This window comes from Trichogramma pretiosum, unplaced genomic scaffold, assembly GCF_000599845.2.
Source record: "Trichogramma pretiosum strain Unisexual culture from Peru unplaced genomic scaffold, Tpre_2.0 scaffold165, whole genome shotgun sequence".
Lineage (NCBI taxonomy): Eukaryota > Metazoa > Arthropoda > Insecta > Hymenoptera > Trichogrammatidae > Trichogramma > Trichogramma pretiosum.
In genome coordinates this window covers 127,562-141,131 of record NW_019640837.1, presented here as the reverse complement: position 1 = coordinate 141,131, position 13,570 = coordinate 127,562, and the positions used below count along the sequence as shown (strand labels likewise).

Genomic DNA, 13,570 nt, shown 5'->3' with positions numbered 1-13,570 from the left:
TAGTTCCTGTCATACTTGCCAGGTGGAGCGCGACACGCGCTCCTCGACGGCGTGTCGTCACTTAGTTCCTGTCATACTTGCCAGGTGGAGCGCGACACGCGCTCCTCGATATCTCTTGAGTGCGTTGCTTTAAGTTAAAGATCTGTCTGATGGAGCTGGTGGATATAGGAGCCATAACAAGTTGTCAGGTATTCCACAACTCATTCTCATATTCTCATATTTTTAACATAATGATATTATTATTTTTATTCATTTTTTTTGTGTTTATGATATTTTCTATTAATATACTTGTCAAGAATGGAGCTTAGCATTATGTAAACAGAATCAACAAGGATACAACCTATAATTCTTTTTAATCTTGTTGAAAAGTTTTTTTTTATCATTGATGTTTTGATTTTTTACTTTTGTTAAATTAATTATGCTCTTCTGTTAATTTTGAAGTATTTATCAAGGCATAATGTTTTTATTTTTCAGAAATCAACATTTTTCTACACGCACAGTGAAAAGTTCAAAGTTTCAAAATGGGTTCCTTATCTTTATAAAATTAACTACTATTTGGGCTATTCATTCTACAGTCGTAAGTATTATATTATAATTTAATTTTGTAAGTATACAAAATAATCCATTATTTCATTGTATTTTAGAATTAGTATTTATGGCAGAATGGTGGGCTGGAGCTGATATAATTTTGTACATAGATAAAAAAGACTTTGATAAATATTATGGTCATGAACTACTAATGAACCATATAGCTACGAAATTGATTGGTTAATTGGATGGGTTTTTTGTGAACGCATAAAAGTTTTAGGAGTAAGTTTTGTTTAAACCATTAGAGAAAATTAAATTTTATCATATTGAAATTGTTATAATCATTATTTTTAGAATTGCAAAGCATATGCTAAGAAATCAATCCAGTATATTCCTACTCTTGGATGGGCTTGGAAATTTGCAGAAAGTATTTTCTTGCAGCGAAGTTGGGATAAGGATAAAGAGGTTATTGGATCTCAAATGAGAGAATTAGCTGATTATCCTGATTCAATACGGGTAAATTAAAAGTCGATGAATACAATTAGAACCAAAAGACTTTGAAAATAAAAATACATGTTTTATAATTAAATTACAGCTTTTACTGTATGCGGAAGGTACTCGCTTTACCCCTGAAAAAGTAGAGGCTAGTAAAAAGTTTGCCAAAGAGAAGGGTTTACCCGTTTTGAAACACCATTTAACCCCTCGAACAAGAGGTTTTACAGCCAGTATTCCTCATCTTCGAGGGAAAGTTGATGCTATTTATGATATTCAATTAGCTTTCAAACCATCAGAGACAACTAAACCTACTATGACAAATCTTCTACTTGGAAAAAAAGTTGAAGCACATATGTACATAAACAGAATCCCCCTTAACTCTGTGCCTGAAAATGAAGAAGAAGCAGCACAATGACTACATAACATTTATCAAGTTAAGGTATGTTTGAAAATTTCAGAAATCTATAATTAAATTTAATACTTATAATAAAAAATTATGTTAAGTAATGTACTAATTAAGAATTTATTAATATTTTTCAGGACCGAATGCAAGAAAGCTTTTTAGAAAGTGGAGACTTTTTTGCTACTAGTGGGGTACCTAAAGTAGATTCATTCAAGGTAGAACGTAGAATGTGGACTTTTGTCAACACTGCGTTCTGGTCAATAGTTATTCTTGTACCCATACTATTTAGTCAAACTGTTTTTGTCAGGCTCATTATGCTTCTTTTCTATTGGAGTTGGTATTATAATTCTATGCAAGTAATATTTATACATAAATCAGAGTCAATCTTTGAGGAAATAAATATATTAATTTTTTCATTCTTTCAGTTTTCTTGCTAATGTACAAAACTATTGGAATGTCGGAAATAAATAAAAGCTCATCTTACGGAGCTGCAGCTGGAGCCGAACAAAAAAAATGAAATAAAGAATCTCGTCCGAGTACACTGTGCTCGTCAGCGCGACGGATCATGGCTCGCCGTCTCTGGCCAGCGACTATCGCAGCTTCCAGAAGTCCTTCAAGATCGAGATGACGCGATTCGAGATACTCGAGCAGGTGGTGGACGAGGTCAAGCTCAAGCTCATGCTGTGGGACAGTCTGCTGGCCTGGGACACGACCATCGCCAAGTGGTACCAGGACGAGTTCGAGACTATCAACGTCGAGGACATGAACAACTTCGTGACGAAAAATCTGAAGAACATCATGCAGCTGGAGAAAGGCTTGCCGGTCAACGTCATCGTGCCGCAGCTCAAAGGTATCTATATAATTTCGTTCGATTCTGCGTGATATTTCGCGTTGACTCACTATCATTGTCCACGCGCAGAAAAGGTCGAGACGTTCAAGGACAAAATGCCGATAATCGTCTGCCTGCGCAATCCGAACTTACGACAGCGTCACTGGACGAAAATCGAGCTCCTGCTCAACTACAAATTCAAGCCAAGCGATCCTCTGAATCTGCGCATAATTGAGGACCTCAGCGCCTTCGGCTATCAGAACGAGCTCATGGAGATATCGAGCTCGGTCAGTTCCGAGGCAGGCCTCGAGGCGATGCTCGCCAAGATCGAGGAGACCTGGAAGATCATCGAGTTCGTCGTCAACAACCACAAGGACGCCAAGGAAATATTCGTGCTGGGCTCGCTCGAAGAGGTGCAGACCGCCCTGGACGACAGCGACATCACCATACAGACGATAGCGGCGTCGAGGCACATGGCCCCGATCAAGCCGCGAGTCGACGACTGGCTCAAGCGGCTCGATCTCTTCGCCAGGACGCTGGAGGCCTGGCAGTACTTCCAGCAGCAGTGGCTGTACCTCGAGGCGATATTCTCGGCGTCGGACATACAGCGACAGCTGCCCATCGAGGCCAAGCTCTTCATCGCCGTCGACAAGTCCTGGAAGGACATCATGAGGAAGAAGGTGGCGAATATGCTCCTGGCGCTGGAGAACTGCACGCAGCCGGGACTGGACGAGCAGTTCACCGAGAACAATCGCAGCCTCGACAAGATACTCAAGTGCCTCGAGGCTTATCTCGAGACCAAGAGGATAGCCTTTCCTCGATTTTTCTTCCTGTCTAACAAGAACCTGATCTACTACCGCCTATCATCACTGAGACTTATCAGCATCTTCAACCTGAATATTGATTATTTCAAACTTAATGTTATGAAATTAGAGTGATAGTGACTTTAGTGATTTCATTTATTGCGTAACTGGCGACAGACTAAATATTCAAATTCCGCGCTACTCGCACAGCCAACTCAGATGAAGGGCGCTGCCGTCCGCAAATTCTCGGCAAGCGCGCTCTTTTCGACGAATTCGAACTGCTCCGACTTTGACGTTTTTCTCTTGTCCTACACGATAAAAGTGATTCATTTTTTTGTTGTTCCGTGCGGAAGTGCCAATTTTTAAAAAAAAGGGGAAAAAATATGCCTGCTATTGCATTAACTTCGGACGATGAAATTTTCGATGTTTTGAAGCAGCATCCTGAAATTTTCGATAACAATGGCAATTTAACGAAGGAACGCCATCCTCAATGGAAAATAATCATTCAAAAACTTCCGAAAATAAATGTGCATAATTTATATGTACGAGTACAGCAAAATAGAACTTCAAATAAAAAGAAGAACAATGGTATTCAAGACAGATTGAAAGCCTTTTTTTCATACAATCAAGATAAAAGTATTCAGATAACTGAATCCAAATATGTTGAAGAATGCAGGGATAATGAAAATACCTTTGAAACTACTAATACTCTAGACAATTCTAATCAACAAGAGGAGTGTTTCTATATTGATCAATTTGATGCTATTCATGCAATGAAGTACAATGTAAAGTATTTCGGAATGATCAATTCCATTTCATCAAACAAACTTGAAATTATATACTTTTCCAAGGAGCAATTGGATCTTTTGAAAAAAGTCATTACTTCAGAAACTTCACTGTCAATTATTTTACTTAATGAAATAATTGAAAAAACCAGAATGAAGAGTCACATAAGTGAAAAATTATCAAAAATTTATCTGTGCAGTGAACTTGGAAATGAAAGTATTCCATTTGCTCAAGCTTTAACCGAATCGATGAATGAAATTTTTATACAAAATTTCTTACTTAGAATATTAAAGTTCAATGTTCCGTTGCCTAAATACATAATAGTCACTTATGATCAAGCACTCATCGATGGGATTTGCTTAGCATTAAATCAGTGTCCTTTTGAAGAGTATAATTTCAAATGTTTCAAAAATTGTGAGCCGCCAAAGGTTAATTTGTGTGTTGATGTGATAAGCATTTTAATAGCTGTGGACCATTTTGAGTGTTTTATAGACAAACCAGATCTGGCTAAGGAATTTTATATTAATTGTGTTATCTTATTAAGTTTATGTGTCAATCAAGTAGACTTTGATGAAAAACTGAAAAGCATTTTCACCATAATGTTCTCTCCTGATGAAAATACGTGCAAGGATATTCTTGAAAGTGAATTCAAGAAAAATGAGGAGAAGTTCAAATGCTTCGAATCGTACAGAAATAATGAAAGTCTGAACAAGATTTTATACACTAAACATATAGCTGTAGAAAAAGAAAAGTGTGAAGTGATACACTACATAGACAGTATAAAAGAGTCAGTGCTTGCCATGCATAACTCAAATTCAAGTAAGAAAGAACTAAATGGTTACTACTTACCTCAGTTGTATGATGAACTCATAGTTATTTTAAGATTGTTTCCCTCTTGGACTAAAATTATCTGTCCTATTGACTTTTTTGACTCTGCTTCGTCGCCAGCTAGCAAGACAGTGAAAAAACTCCAAGAATTGGATTGTATGCCCCTACAAGTAACAAAATATCTTGAATATGACATCCAAGATATTAAATTACTTCTACAAAAAGGAAGATTAATCAGATTAAAATCAAAAGCCGCTCAGAAAGAAACGATTCAATATGAAAACCATTATTGCCTGGCGTATGAAGAAACTTGGATGGGTCTGAAGAATCCAAATGATAAAGATAATATTGATGTTGAAGAGAAGTTACCCGCAACTTTAGACAGTGAAGAATCAAATAAAAATATTGATGAAAGTTCAGTAGTGAATGAATCAATAGCTATTGAAATTGAAGGATCAAACAAAAATATTGATGAAAGTTCAGTAATGAATGAATCAATAGCTATGGAAATTGAAGAATCAAACAAAAATATTGTTGAAAGTTCAGTAGTGGATGAATCAATAGCTATGGAAATTGAAGAATCAAAACAAGACCGTTTAAGTCCAATGGTGATAAAATCAAAATCCAATTCAGTAGATTTAGAAACTCAATCTGGAAATACTTTACAAAATGTTCAGTTTTTAAATTACATTCAGGCAAGAAAACCACTGAAGACCAAAAAACTCAACAAGTTCAAGAAAAAAAAAGTAAATACTTGACTAAATGCCCGAGCATGAAGATAATTCATGAGCAATCATCCGCTACAAATAATTTGAAAGAGCAATTAATTGTTAATGAAGAATCAAGAGGAACTAAAATTATAAGAAGAAAAGCTTATAAATTTGGAAACTCATATACAATTGACAGCATTAGTGAACTAATAAAATTCTCATATCTTAATTATAAGAATTATCGAGAGAGTTTGTATGTTAAATGTTCCAAACTCTGTAATGATACTTGTATTTTTAATTCTATTATAAAGTCCTTGAATTCAGGAAGATTAACATCATTTTATAAGACTAGAGCGCATTTAATGCTTGATTTGGGAGTTTCAGAAGGAGATAGAGTTACTATCAATGACGATGTGGCATGTATTTTTAGTAAATTAGTCCAAATTCACTATTCTTTAGCAATAACAGGTTTATGCACTGAATGTAATGAACTTCATTTGGATAACCAGACAATCATCAAATTTCGACGAACTGAATTTGACATGGAAAAATTAGAAGAATATGTTGAAAATTATTGTTCAAATTTTGTAATTAATTGTGAAACGTGCAACGAGTACTGTCTTGTTTCGTTTGAATTTCGGGCTTATGTCGCTTTCGATTTAACCGACTACAATGTAAAAATGAACCTCATAGAAATACCGCAACAAATAAATATTAGAGATGCAACAAATGAATCGAATATATTTGCTTTAGTTGCAGTAGTTTCAAACGATAATTCGAATGATAATTTAACTTATTGTAGAAGTATCGATAATTTTTGGGATAAAAGAAGTAATGTAGAAAAACAAATTATAAAACTGAGAATTCTTCCTATTGTTAGAATTAAAATTTTATTTTATGTAAAAATTACCAACTAATTATTACATGTATCAACTCAACTTATACTTTATTATAATTCTAGAGATTATTTAAATCATAATTATAGGTATGTATCTTAAACGTTGTAATGTGTAAAATAAGCATTACATTAATTAAGATTGTTAAAAAAATGAATTCGTATCACTTACTGTTTTTTATATAAAAATTATAGTATTTTTTACCACTGACCAATACTGCTATCATTGTGCATTTAATGCACTTAATGTATCATTCCATAAATAATAAATATTACTCTGAGAGTAAACGATGTTTTAAAAATTTATTTTGAATGGCATGTATTTGTAGTTTGTTGAAATAAAAAAAATATATTTTGTACAGATTTATTATTGATATGAAGTAATAGTGATATGAAAAGTTCAACAATTGAATTTTCACTGTATCCATGAAATTCTATATCCTCATTAAAATCAACATTGATGATGCTACTAAAAGACTCCTTTTTTTATAAACTATTAATAAAATTAGAAAATATTATTAAAAAAAGACATCATGCATAAATTAATTGTTATTTTTGAAATTTAATATAATTTCTAAGAACATACGCTAATTTTTTTTTATCTTTTCAAGTTAAAATTGATCATAAATGAATAAACTTTGAAAGTAGTTTTCTTATTTTTTTTCAGAAGTCAAGGAGTCAGACCTAATGTAGACTAGGATTACATTTTTTACTCAACTCAATTGAATATAAAAAATAATTATTAGAAGTTTATGGTTGATTAAAACATATTCAATTACTAACATATGATAATTTTGTTTATTATAATCCTGTGTGCAAAATTCTTGTATAATTTGAATGTAGTGTTACAAAATGAATTATGGATAATTGATGATAAATATAACTAATAATAAATGTAGCATCCTTGCCTTCCAATTTTAAATAAACATAAGTACGTAACTATAATATTTCTATTCGTGTGTATTTATAAAAACGAATACTGATGATCCATTTGACGCTATTAATAATTGTGGTAATATAAAAAGCTGCAATTTAAAAATATTTATTTTAACAAAACCAAAAATTTTCTACTTTCGTAAATATCTTTCAATAGTTGAAATAGAGTTCAATATAATAATGTTGAAAAAAGAAGTCCAACTTTTCACAGAAAGTATTCTTATACTTTTCTCTTACGCTTTTCTCTTGTCCTACACGATAAAAGTGATTCATTTTTTTGTTGTTCCGTGCGAAAGTGCCTAAGTGTGAAGTTTCGTGTAAATTAAAAAAAAAAGTAAAAAAAAAAAGCAAATATGCCTGCTGATATCGAGTTTGACATACATCTAACCACAGAAGAATGGCAATTAATAAAACCGATTGAAAGACAAGAAAAGGATAGGATTCAGTTGAGGATGACAAAAGGCTGGGGTGATGTAATTATAGATGGCATCTGGCGTGTAATTAAAATTCCATGTCCTTTTAGTTTCGACAAACAGTATTTTTACAAAAAAAAAAATTCTCCATACTTTACAATCAAAGGAGATTGTAGATGTACAAATATAATTAATGGAAAATGTCTCAAAAAACCTGCTGATGGTGATGAAGTTACGATTCACATCAAAACCAAAAACACTGTGGGGATCATCCATAAACACTCCAGAAGATTAGCCAATGTTCGTCGACAAGCAGCAAAAGAAATTTTAATTCATAAACAACCCATTCTGTACAGGCATACGAATGCAGCCACAAATCTAAATGACAATGGTTCCGGTCCACCATTCAACCACAGTACTCCAGTCTTAAAAATGGCTAGACAAGAAGCCAAAGATGAAAAGTTGAATTTAAAAGATTATCCTGGCAATCCTCTGGACTCACTGCTCCTAATTATGGACAAGAATCCTTGCGTTAGGAAAGTGTCAAGTGACCCCATCATAGTCTGGTATTGGACTGAAAATCAGATACAGCTATCGCATGAAGTGAAAAAGTTAAAGTTACCCTGTTCAATAGATGCTGCTGGGAGGTTTGCAAAAAAAGTTATGATAGTAGATAACCGGTTTAGTGGACCTATTTTCTTGTACAATTTATGTGTACAAGTTGGTCATAAAATATTTTCCTTGACTCAGATGATGTCAAGCAAGCACGACACTGAAACTATCCTCATGTGGTTGCTGGCTTGGATTCAATCTGGAGCATCAGTACCACATGAGGTAGTTTCAGACTGCTCTAAAGCACTTTTGAATGCACTCTGCTTGGCCTTCAATAATATTTTCTACAAACAGTATTTGGATATGTGTTTAGCAGTGCTGGTGAGCGATTCCAAAGTATTACCCAGAACCTTAGTCAAACGGGACAGAAACCACTTAATTAAAGCTGTGACTCGTTGGGGTGTATTTAATTCTACCAGAATCAACCCACGTGCCAAGGAGTTTTATCTCAGAGTTATTGCATACTCTCTAGAAATAACAGATCTAGCAGCTTTAAAGAAAGTAATTTTGGCTCTCTTTATATATAGTACCAGCTGCCGATTCTCTGCTGTGAAAAGATCATCTGGCAACTGAGTTTCAAGGATTTATGTTGCATTGGCCTGGCGGTATCTGATTATAGCTATAAAGCCACAATCTAGCTGATTTTCGTAAATGTTACGTCAGAGTGGGAAAAATAAAAATGTTATAATTTGATGCTAAGTACATAATGTTAGTACTCTCTCTCTCTTTTTTCTCTCTCTCTTTAGAAGAGAGAGTAGTCTCTCTAGAGAGAGAGAGACTACTAATACAAGAATTTTCATGCATTCCGAGTGTTTTCTAAATATATCTTCTCAGTCTCAGTTTTTATTTAGCAATTAGTATTTAGTTCAAAATAAATGCAGAAAACCTCAAACAATTTAAATAAATATTTCATTTTTTTATAATTATTAAGTTTAATACTATGTGTAAAGACAATAGAGAGTGAATTGCAATCTGTACGTAACATCAAGTTCAAAACTTAACTTTTTACATTATAAGACTTCATAAATTCAGGATTAATGTACGTAACAGTGAATTTACCTGAATAAAATATTTTTAAAAATAACTAAAGTGGGTTTTAATATAACGTATATTATTATACATTTACAATCAATATTCATGCTGTATTATTGGTTTTAACATATGATTTGAAATTTTACCATTTGATCTTCACAAAACTTTCATCACAGTTAAAGTAAGATGCTTGATATGAAAAGACAGTTTTTTTTCCACGCTAGTCAAATTTAGATGAAATTGATCTTATATAAGAAAAGAACCAAGCCCAAAGATACCATTTTTAATAACTAAGTCATCTTTATATTTGAGTATATAATTGTCTTAATATTTTTCATGCTGATATTTCATGTTCTTTATGAAATGGAAATAAATGAAGCTGTTTTTTTTTGAAACACTATGAAACTTTTGAAACTCTTTTAACATTTTCTATCTTTCAATCTTGCTTTTCCAACAGGTATAGCTAAAGAGTGTACAAGATCTGAGTCGAGTTGACCTACATTATATTTGTTAAAATTTTGCCATAGAAATTACTTCAGCTTTACTGGTAACTAGGTTGAACTTTTTGATAGACGTATCAAAAATCAAGTTTGAATCAGTGCTTGCTTTCCAGACTGACATCAATGAAAATTCAAGTAATGGCATGTTGCAATCAATAATATTTTCCTAAAATTTTTTAGCATCTGTTGCATCGCTTGCCATAATTGCTACATTGCATATAACATTTCCTCTGCAAGTAGATGTTCCATTAGCAAAAGAAGAACAAAACATTCTTTTAAACAAATACTTATAAATAATGCCAATGAAATATTTTTATAGAAAATGCCATACATTAATGAAAAACTAGCAGAAATCCGCTAAAGTTCCTTATACTGCCAGTATTGTCAGTAAGATTACCGTGAATAACACAGAGACAAAAGCCTCAAAAACCAAAAGTTTTGCATAAAACAATTAGGTTTATGTAATTTCCATTGCCAGTTAAAGCAATATGAAATCTTGAGGGCTTCCTTTGTCAAACAGTCCGATCAATCGGTTAATAATCGAACAGAAATATCCAAGTATCCGACCGAATTTCAGAGAAAAGTAATATCGAGCATCGTGTTCGACTCAACGTGTTTCCTTTGTATCGCGCGATTACCTATAACGCACGAGTAAGGATAGTTAACATTTTTGCTTACTGGGCGCACACACCAGTCTCAGCTCGTCCCGCGAGAATGCGGCGGCGGCGGCAGGCGGGCGGGCGGGCAAATATCGCATGGCACGCAGTCCTACACATGTGCGCCGCCGCGGCAGTATCGCGCCGCACGCGCCGACTCTCTCAGTTCGCACTCGGTCGCGTTGCGTCGTGCTTCGCCTCGCCTCGCCTCTCGCAGAATATAAACAAAGAGAGGATTATCTCACGCAACATCGCATCGCGACCGTGCAGAGAGATTGTGTGATTTTTTTTCTCTCGTGCGAAAGAACAATTATTTCGAAATTTAATACACAAGTGATCGTGTGTCGTTGTTTTAGTGTGTGTTCGCGCGCGCGCGAGGGTGTGCAGCGAACGATATACGATGGGTAACAACATGATAAGCGTGAAAAAATTGAAAGCCATGCGTGCAGAGGTCGATTGGGATATGGTGGACGAACGACGCAATTTTCTTCGTCAACTTTATCCCGTGATTGAAAATTGGAAGGGCCAACTTCCGGATCTACGAGACATCTTTCGTCCTGAAGAGATCGACTGGCTCATCGCCGAGGAAGTGACGAGCAAAAGCGACGACGAGTCCGAGGCCAACGTCGAATTTCCACTCGTCAAATTCGTTATCAACACAGGCTACAAAGACGCGCCGGCGAACAAAGACAATCCACTTCGCACCACACCGGTGCATCTGGCGGCCAAACGCGGATTCGCCCGAGCCGTCGTCGATCTCTTTCAAATTTACGCGGAATCCGAGGTGAATTACCGGGACGAGGCGAGCGGCGTGACGCACTTTCGCCTGGCCTGCGAGTACGGCTGCAACGACGTGTGCGCGCGATTCCTCGAACGCGGCCGGCAGAACCCGAACAGCTTCGTGCCGCTGGTCGACGCGGCCGCCCGCGAATACGACGATCCGCCGCTGCACCTGGCTTTGCGCCGCGAGAACCCGGCCCTGTCCGCGCTGCTGCTTCAAAGCGGAGCGGATCCGAATTTAGCGAACGGCGAGGGACTGACGCCGCTGCACGTGATCTGCCGCAACGAATTCTATAACGGACGCGAGGACGTGGGCCTGCTCGAGGGCTTCTTCAAGATCTGCGACGAGCTGGAGCTCGAGGTGCTGGCCGACATCAGGGACAAGCTGGGTCAGACGCCGCTGCAGCTGGCCGTCGCCCACGGCCTGCAGAGATTGGCCGAGGTGCTGTTGAGGCGCGGAGCCGACCCGAATCAGCCCAACGTCGAGGGTCTCACCGCGCTTCACATCATCGGCATCAGGGACCACGACGGTGGCATGGCCAGGGTGCTGTTCGACATCAGCAACGACCGAGTGCGAATAGACGTCCAGGACGAGCTCGGCAACACACCCCTGTACTACTCGGTGTTCTGCGACAACGCCACGGTCTTCCAGATGCTGCTGAAACGCGGGGCAGATCGCAACATCGCCAATAAGGACGGCACGACGCCGCTGCACTGCGTCAGCAAGAGTCACGACGAGGCGGTGGGCTTGGCGCGGCAGCTGTTCGAGGTGGGCGACGACGTCGTGCTGCACGTCGACGCCCAGGACAAGTCGCTGAACACGGCGCTGCACTACGCCCTGATGTGCCACCACGGTCAGGTCGCCGAGCTGCTGCTGAGGCGCGGCGCGGATCCTAATCTCGCCAACGCCGACGGACTGACGGCGCTGCACATCATCTGCGTGGTCGAGGAGCCCCACGACGACACGTTCGCGCGACTCTTCTTCGCGATCTGCGACGAGGCGGGTCTGCGCGAGCCGCTGCTGCTGGACGCGCAGGACAAGCTAGGCAGGACGCCGCTGCACTACGCGCTGGCGCGCGACAACAAGAAGCTGGCTGAGATGCTGTTGATACGCAACGCGGATCCCAACGTCGCGGACCTGGACGGCTCGACGCCCCTGCACATAATCTGCCTGAAGGAGCGAGACTGCGACGACAAGCTGGCCATATTCCTGGGTACGTTCTTCGAGTTGTGCCAGGAGAACGGCAGGCAGGTCCAGCTCGACGCCGTGGACAAGTTCAGCGAGACGCCCTTGCAGCTGGCGGTGGCTCACGGCCTGGACAGAGTGGCCAGAGTACTGGTGAAGAGGGGCGCCGATCGCAGCCTGGTGAGGAAGGACGAGTCGACGGTGCGACACATCGATTGCTTGAGCGAAGACGACCTCTACGACGACGAAGAGGACGAGGGAGAAGAAGTAGGGATATTTTCCATGACGATGTCCTGAAGAACCAAGTTGGGCTGTACGCGCACACCCACCTAGTCTTTGTCTTTATTTAATTATAATAGTGTTTTTCGATAGATTTAATAAGATAAGTAGTTTAAACGAATGTTAAATAGTTTTTTTTTTGAAAAATTGTGTTTGAAAAATTTATAAACAGAACAAAAAGTTGATTAATATTAGATAGTTTTTTAATTAATAGTGTTTTGATAGATTTAACAAGAAAACAAGTAGTTAAAATGAATATTAGATAGCTTTTTTGAAAAATTGTGTTTGCTGAATTTAAAAAGAATACAAATGGTTTGAATAGTTTAGATACTTTTTTTAATCGGTTAGTTTTGAACTTATTTTTGAAGTAAAATTAGAATTAAAAATTTGTTATTTTGACTTAGCGTATGTAACGATTAATGTTTATGATTATAATAATTTTGTTAATAAACAATTGGAGTGTTATAGCATAATATGTTTTTTATTGATTTATCAACAACATGTGTTCGACATACATACAAGTAAATTACTTAAATATTATGTAAATAGATCTTTATTTACAAAAAGACTCATTGTATGGCCTAATCTTGATTAACCTATTAACCTCCGTATCTCACATTTCAGAACAGAAGTGTGATTCAACCATCTGTCGCTATTTATTTATATATTTCTGTTTCAAATCAATCGAACATACAAGTTTTTATTCTTTACCTTTTATAACTTGGACTTGACTGAGAATATTAATTTTTCCACAAGTCAAAGAAAACAATAGATTTTTTAGACAAATAAAATACTTTTACAGAATATTACATTCTAAAAAAGTTTGCAGCCATAGATTACACCTTTTTTACAAAACATTTTTAATCAAGCGAATACAGTTGACTACTCGATTCATTCTT

At 37.2% G+C, this 13,570-nt stretch overlaps 4 protein-coding genes across 4 annotated transcripts; all 4 read left to right on the top strand.

Moving 5' to 3' along the window:
- Positions 1 to 1,008: 1,008 nt before the first annotated feature.
- On the top strand, positions 1,009 to 1,943 carry LOC106659971 (1-acyl-sn-glycerol-3-phosphate acyltransferase delta-like). The gene is made up of 4 exons (XM_023463538.1): positions 1,009 to 1,044; positions 1,124 to 1,363; positions 1,564 to 1,759; positions 1,852 to 1,943. Exons 1-4 carry the CDS (start codon positions 1,009 to 1,011, stop codon positions 1,941 to 1,943), a joined length of 564 nt encoding a protein of 187 aa, XP_023319306.1.
- Positions 1,570 to 3,216, top strand: LOC106660235 (dynein heavy chain 6, axonemal-like). The gene is made up of 3 exons (XM_014383167.2): positions 1,570 to 1,782; positions 1,852 to 2,276; positions 2,346 to 3,216. Exons 2-3 carry the CDS (start codon positions 2,051 to 2,053, stop codon positions 3,191 to 3,193), a joined length of 1,074 nt encoding a protein of 357 aa, XP_014238653.2. The 5' UTR covers positions 1,570 to 1,782; positions 1,852 to 2,050; the 3' UTR covers positions 3,194 to 3,216.
- Positions 3,217 to 3,424: 208 nt separating this feature from the next.
- LOC111694633 lies at positions 3,425 to 6,565 on the top strand. The gene has a single exon (XM_023463532.1). It carries the CDS (start codon positions 3,442 to 3,444, stop codon positions 5,428 to 5,430), a length of 1,989 nt encoding a protein of 662 aa, XP_023319300.1. The 5' UTR covers positions 3,425 to 3,441; the 3' UTR covers positions 5,431 to 6,565.
- Positions 6,566 to 10,826: 4,261 nt separating this feature from the next.
- LOC106659972 (ankyrin-3-like) lies at positions 10,827 to 12,689 on the top strand. The gene has a single exon (XM_014382781.1). The coding sequence runs from the start codon at positions 10,827 to 10,829 to the stop codon at positions 12,687 to 12,689; it is 1,863 nt and encodes a 620-aa protein (XP_014238267.1).
- The last annotated feature ends 881 nt before the right edge of the window (positions 12,690 to 13,570 follow it).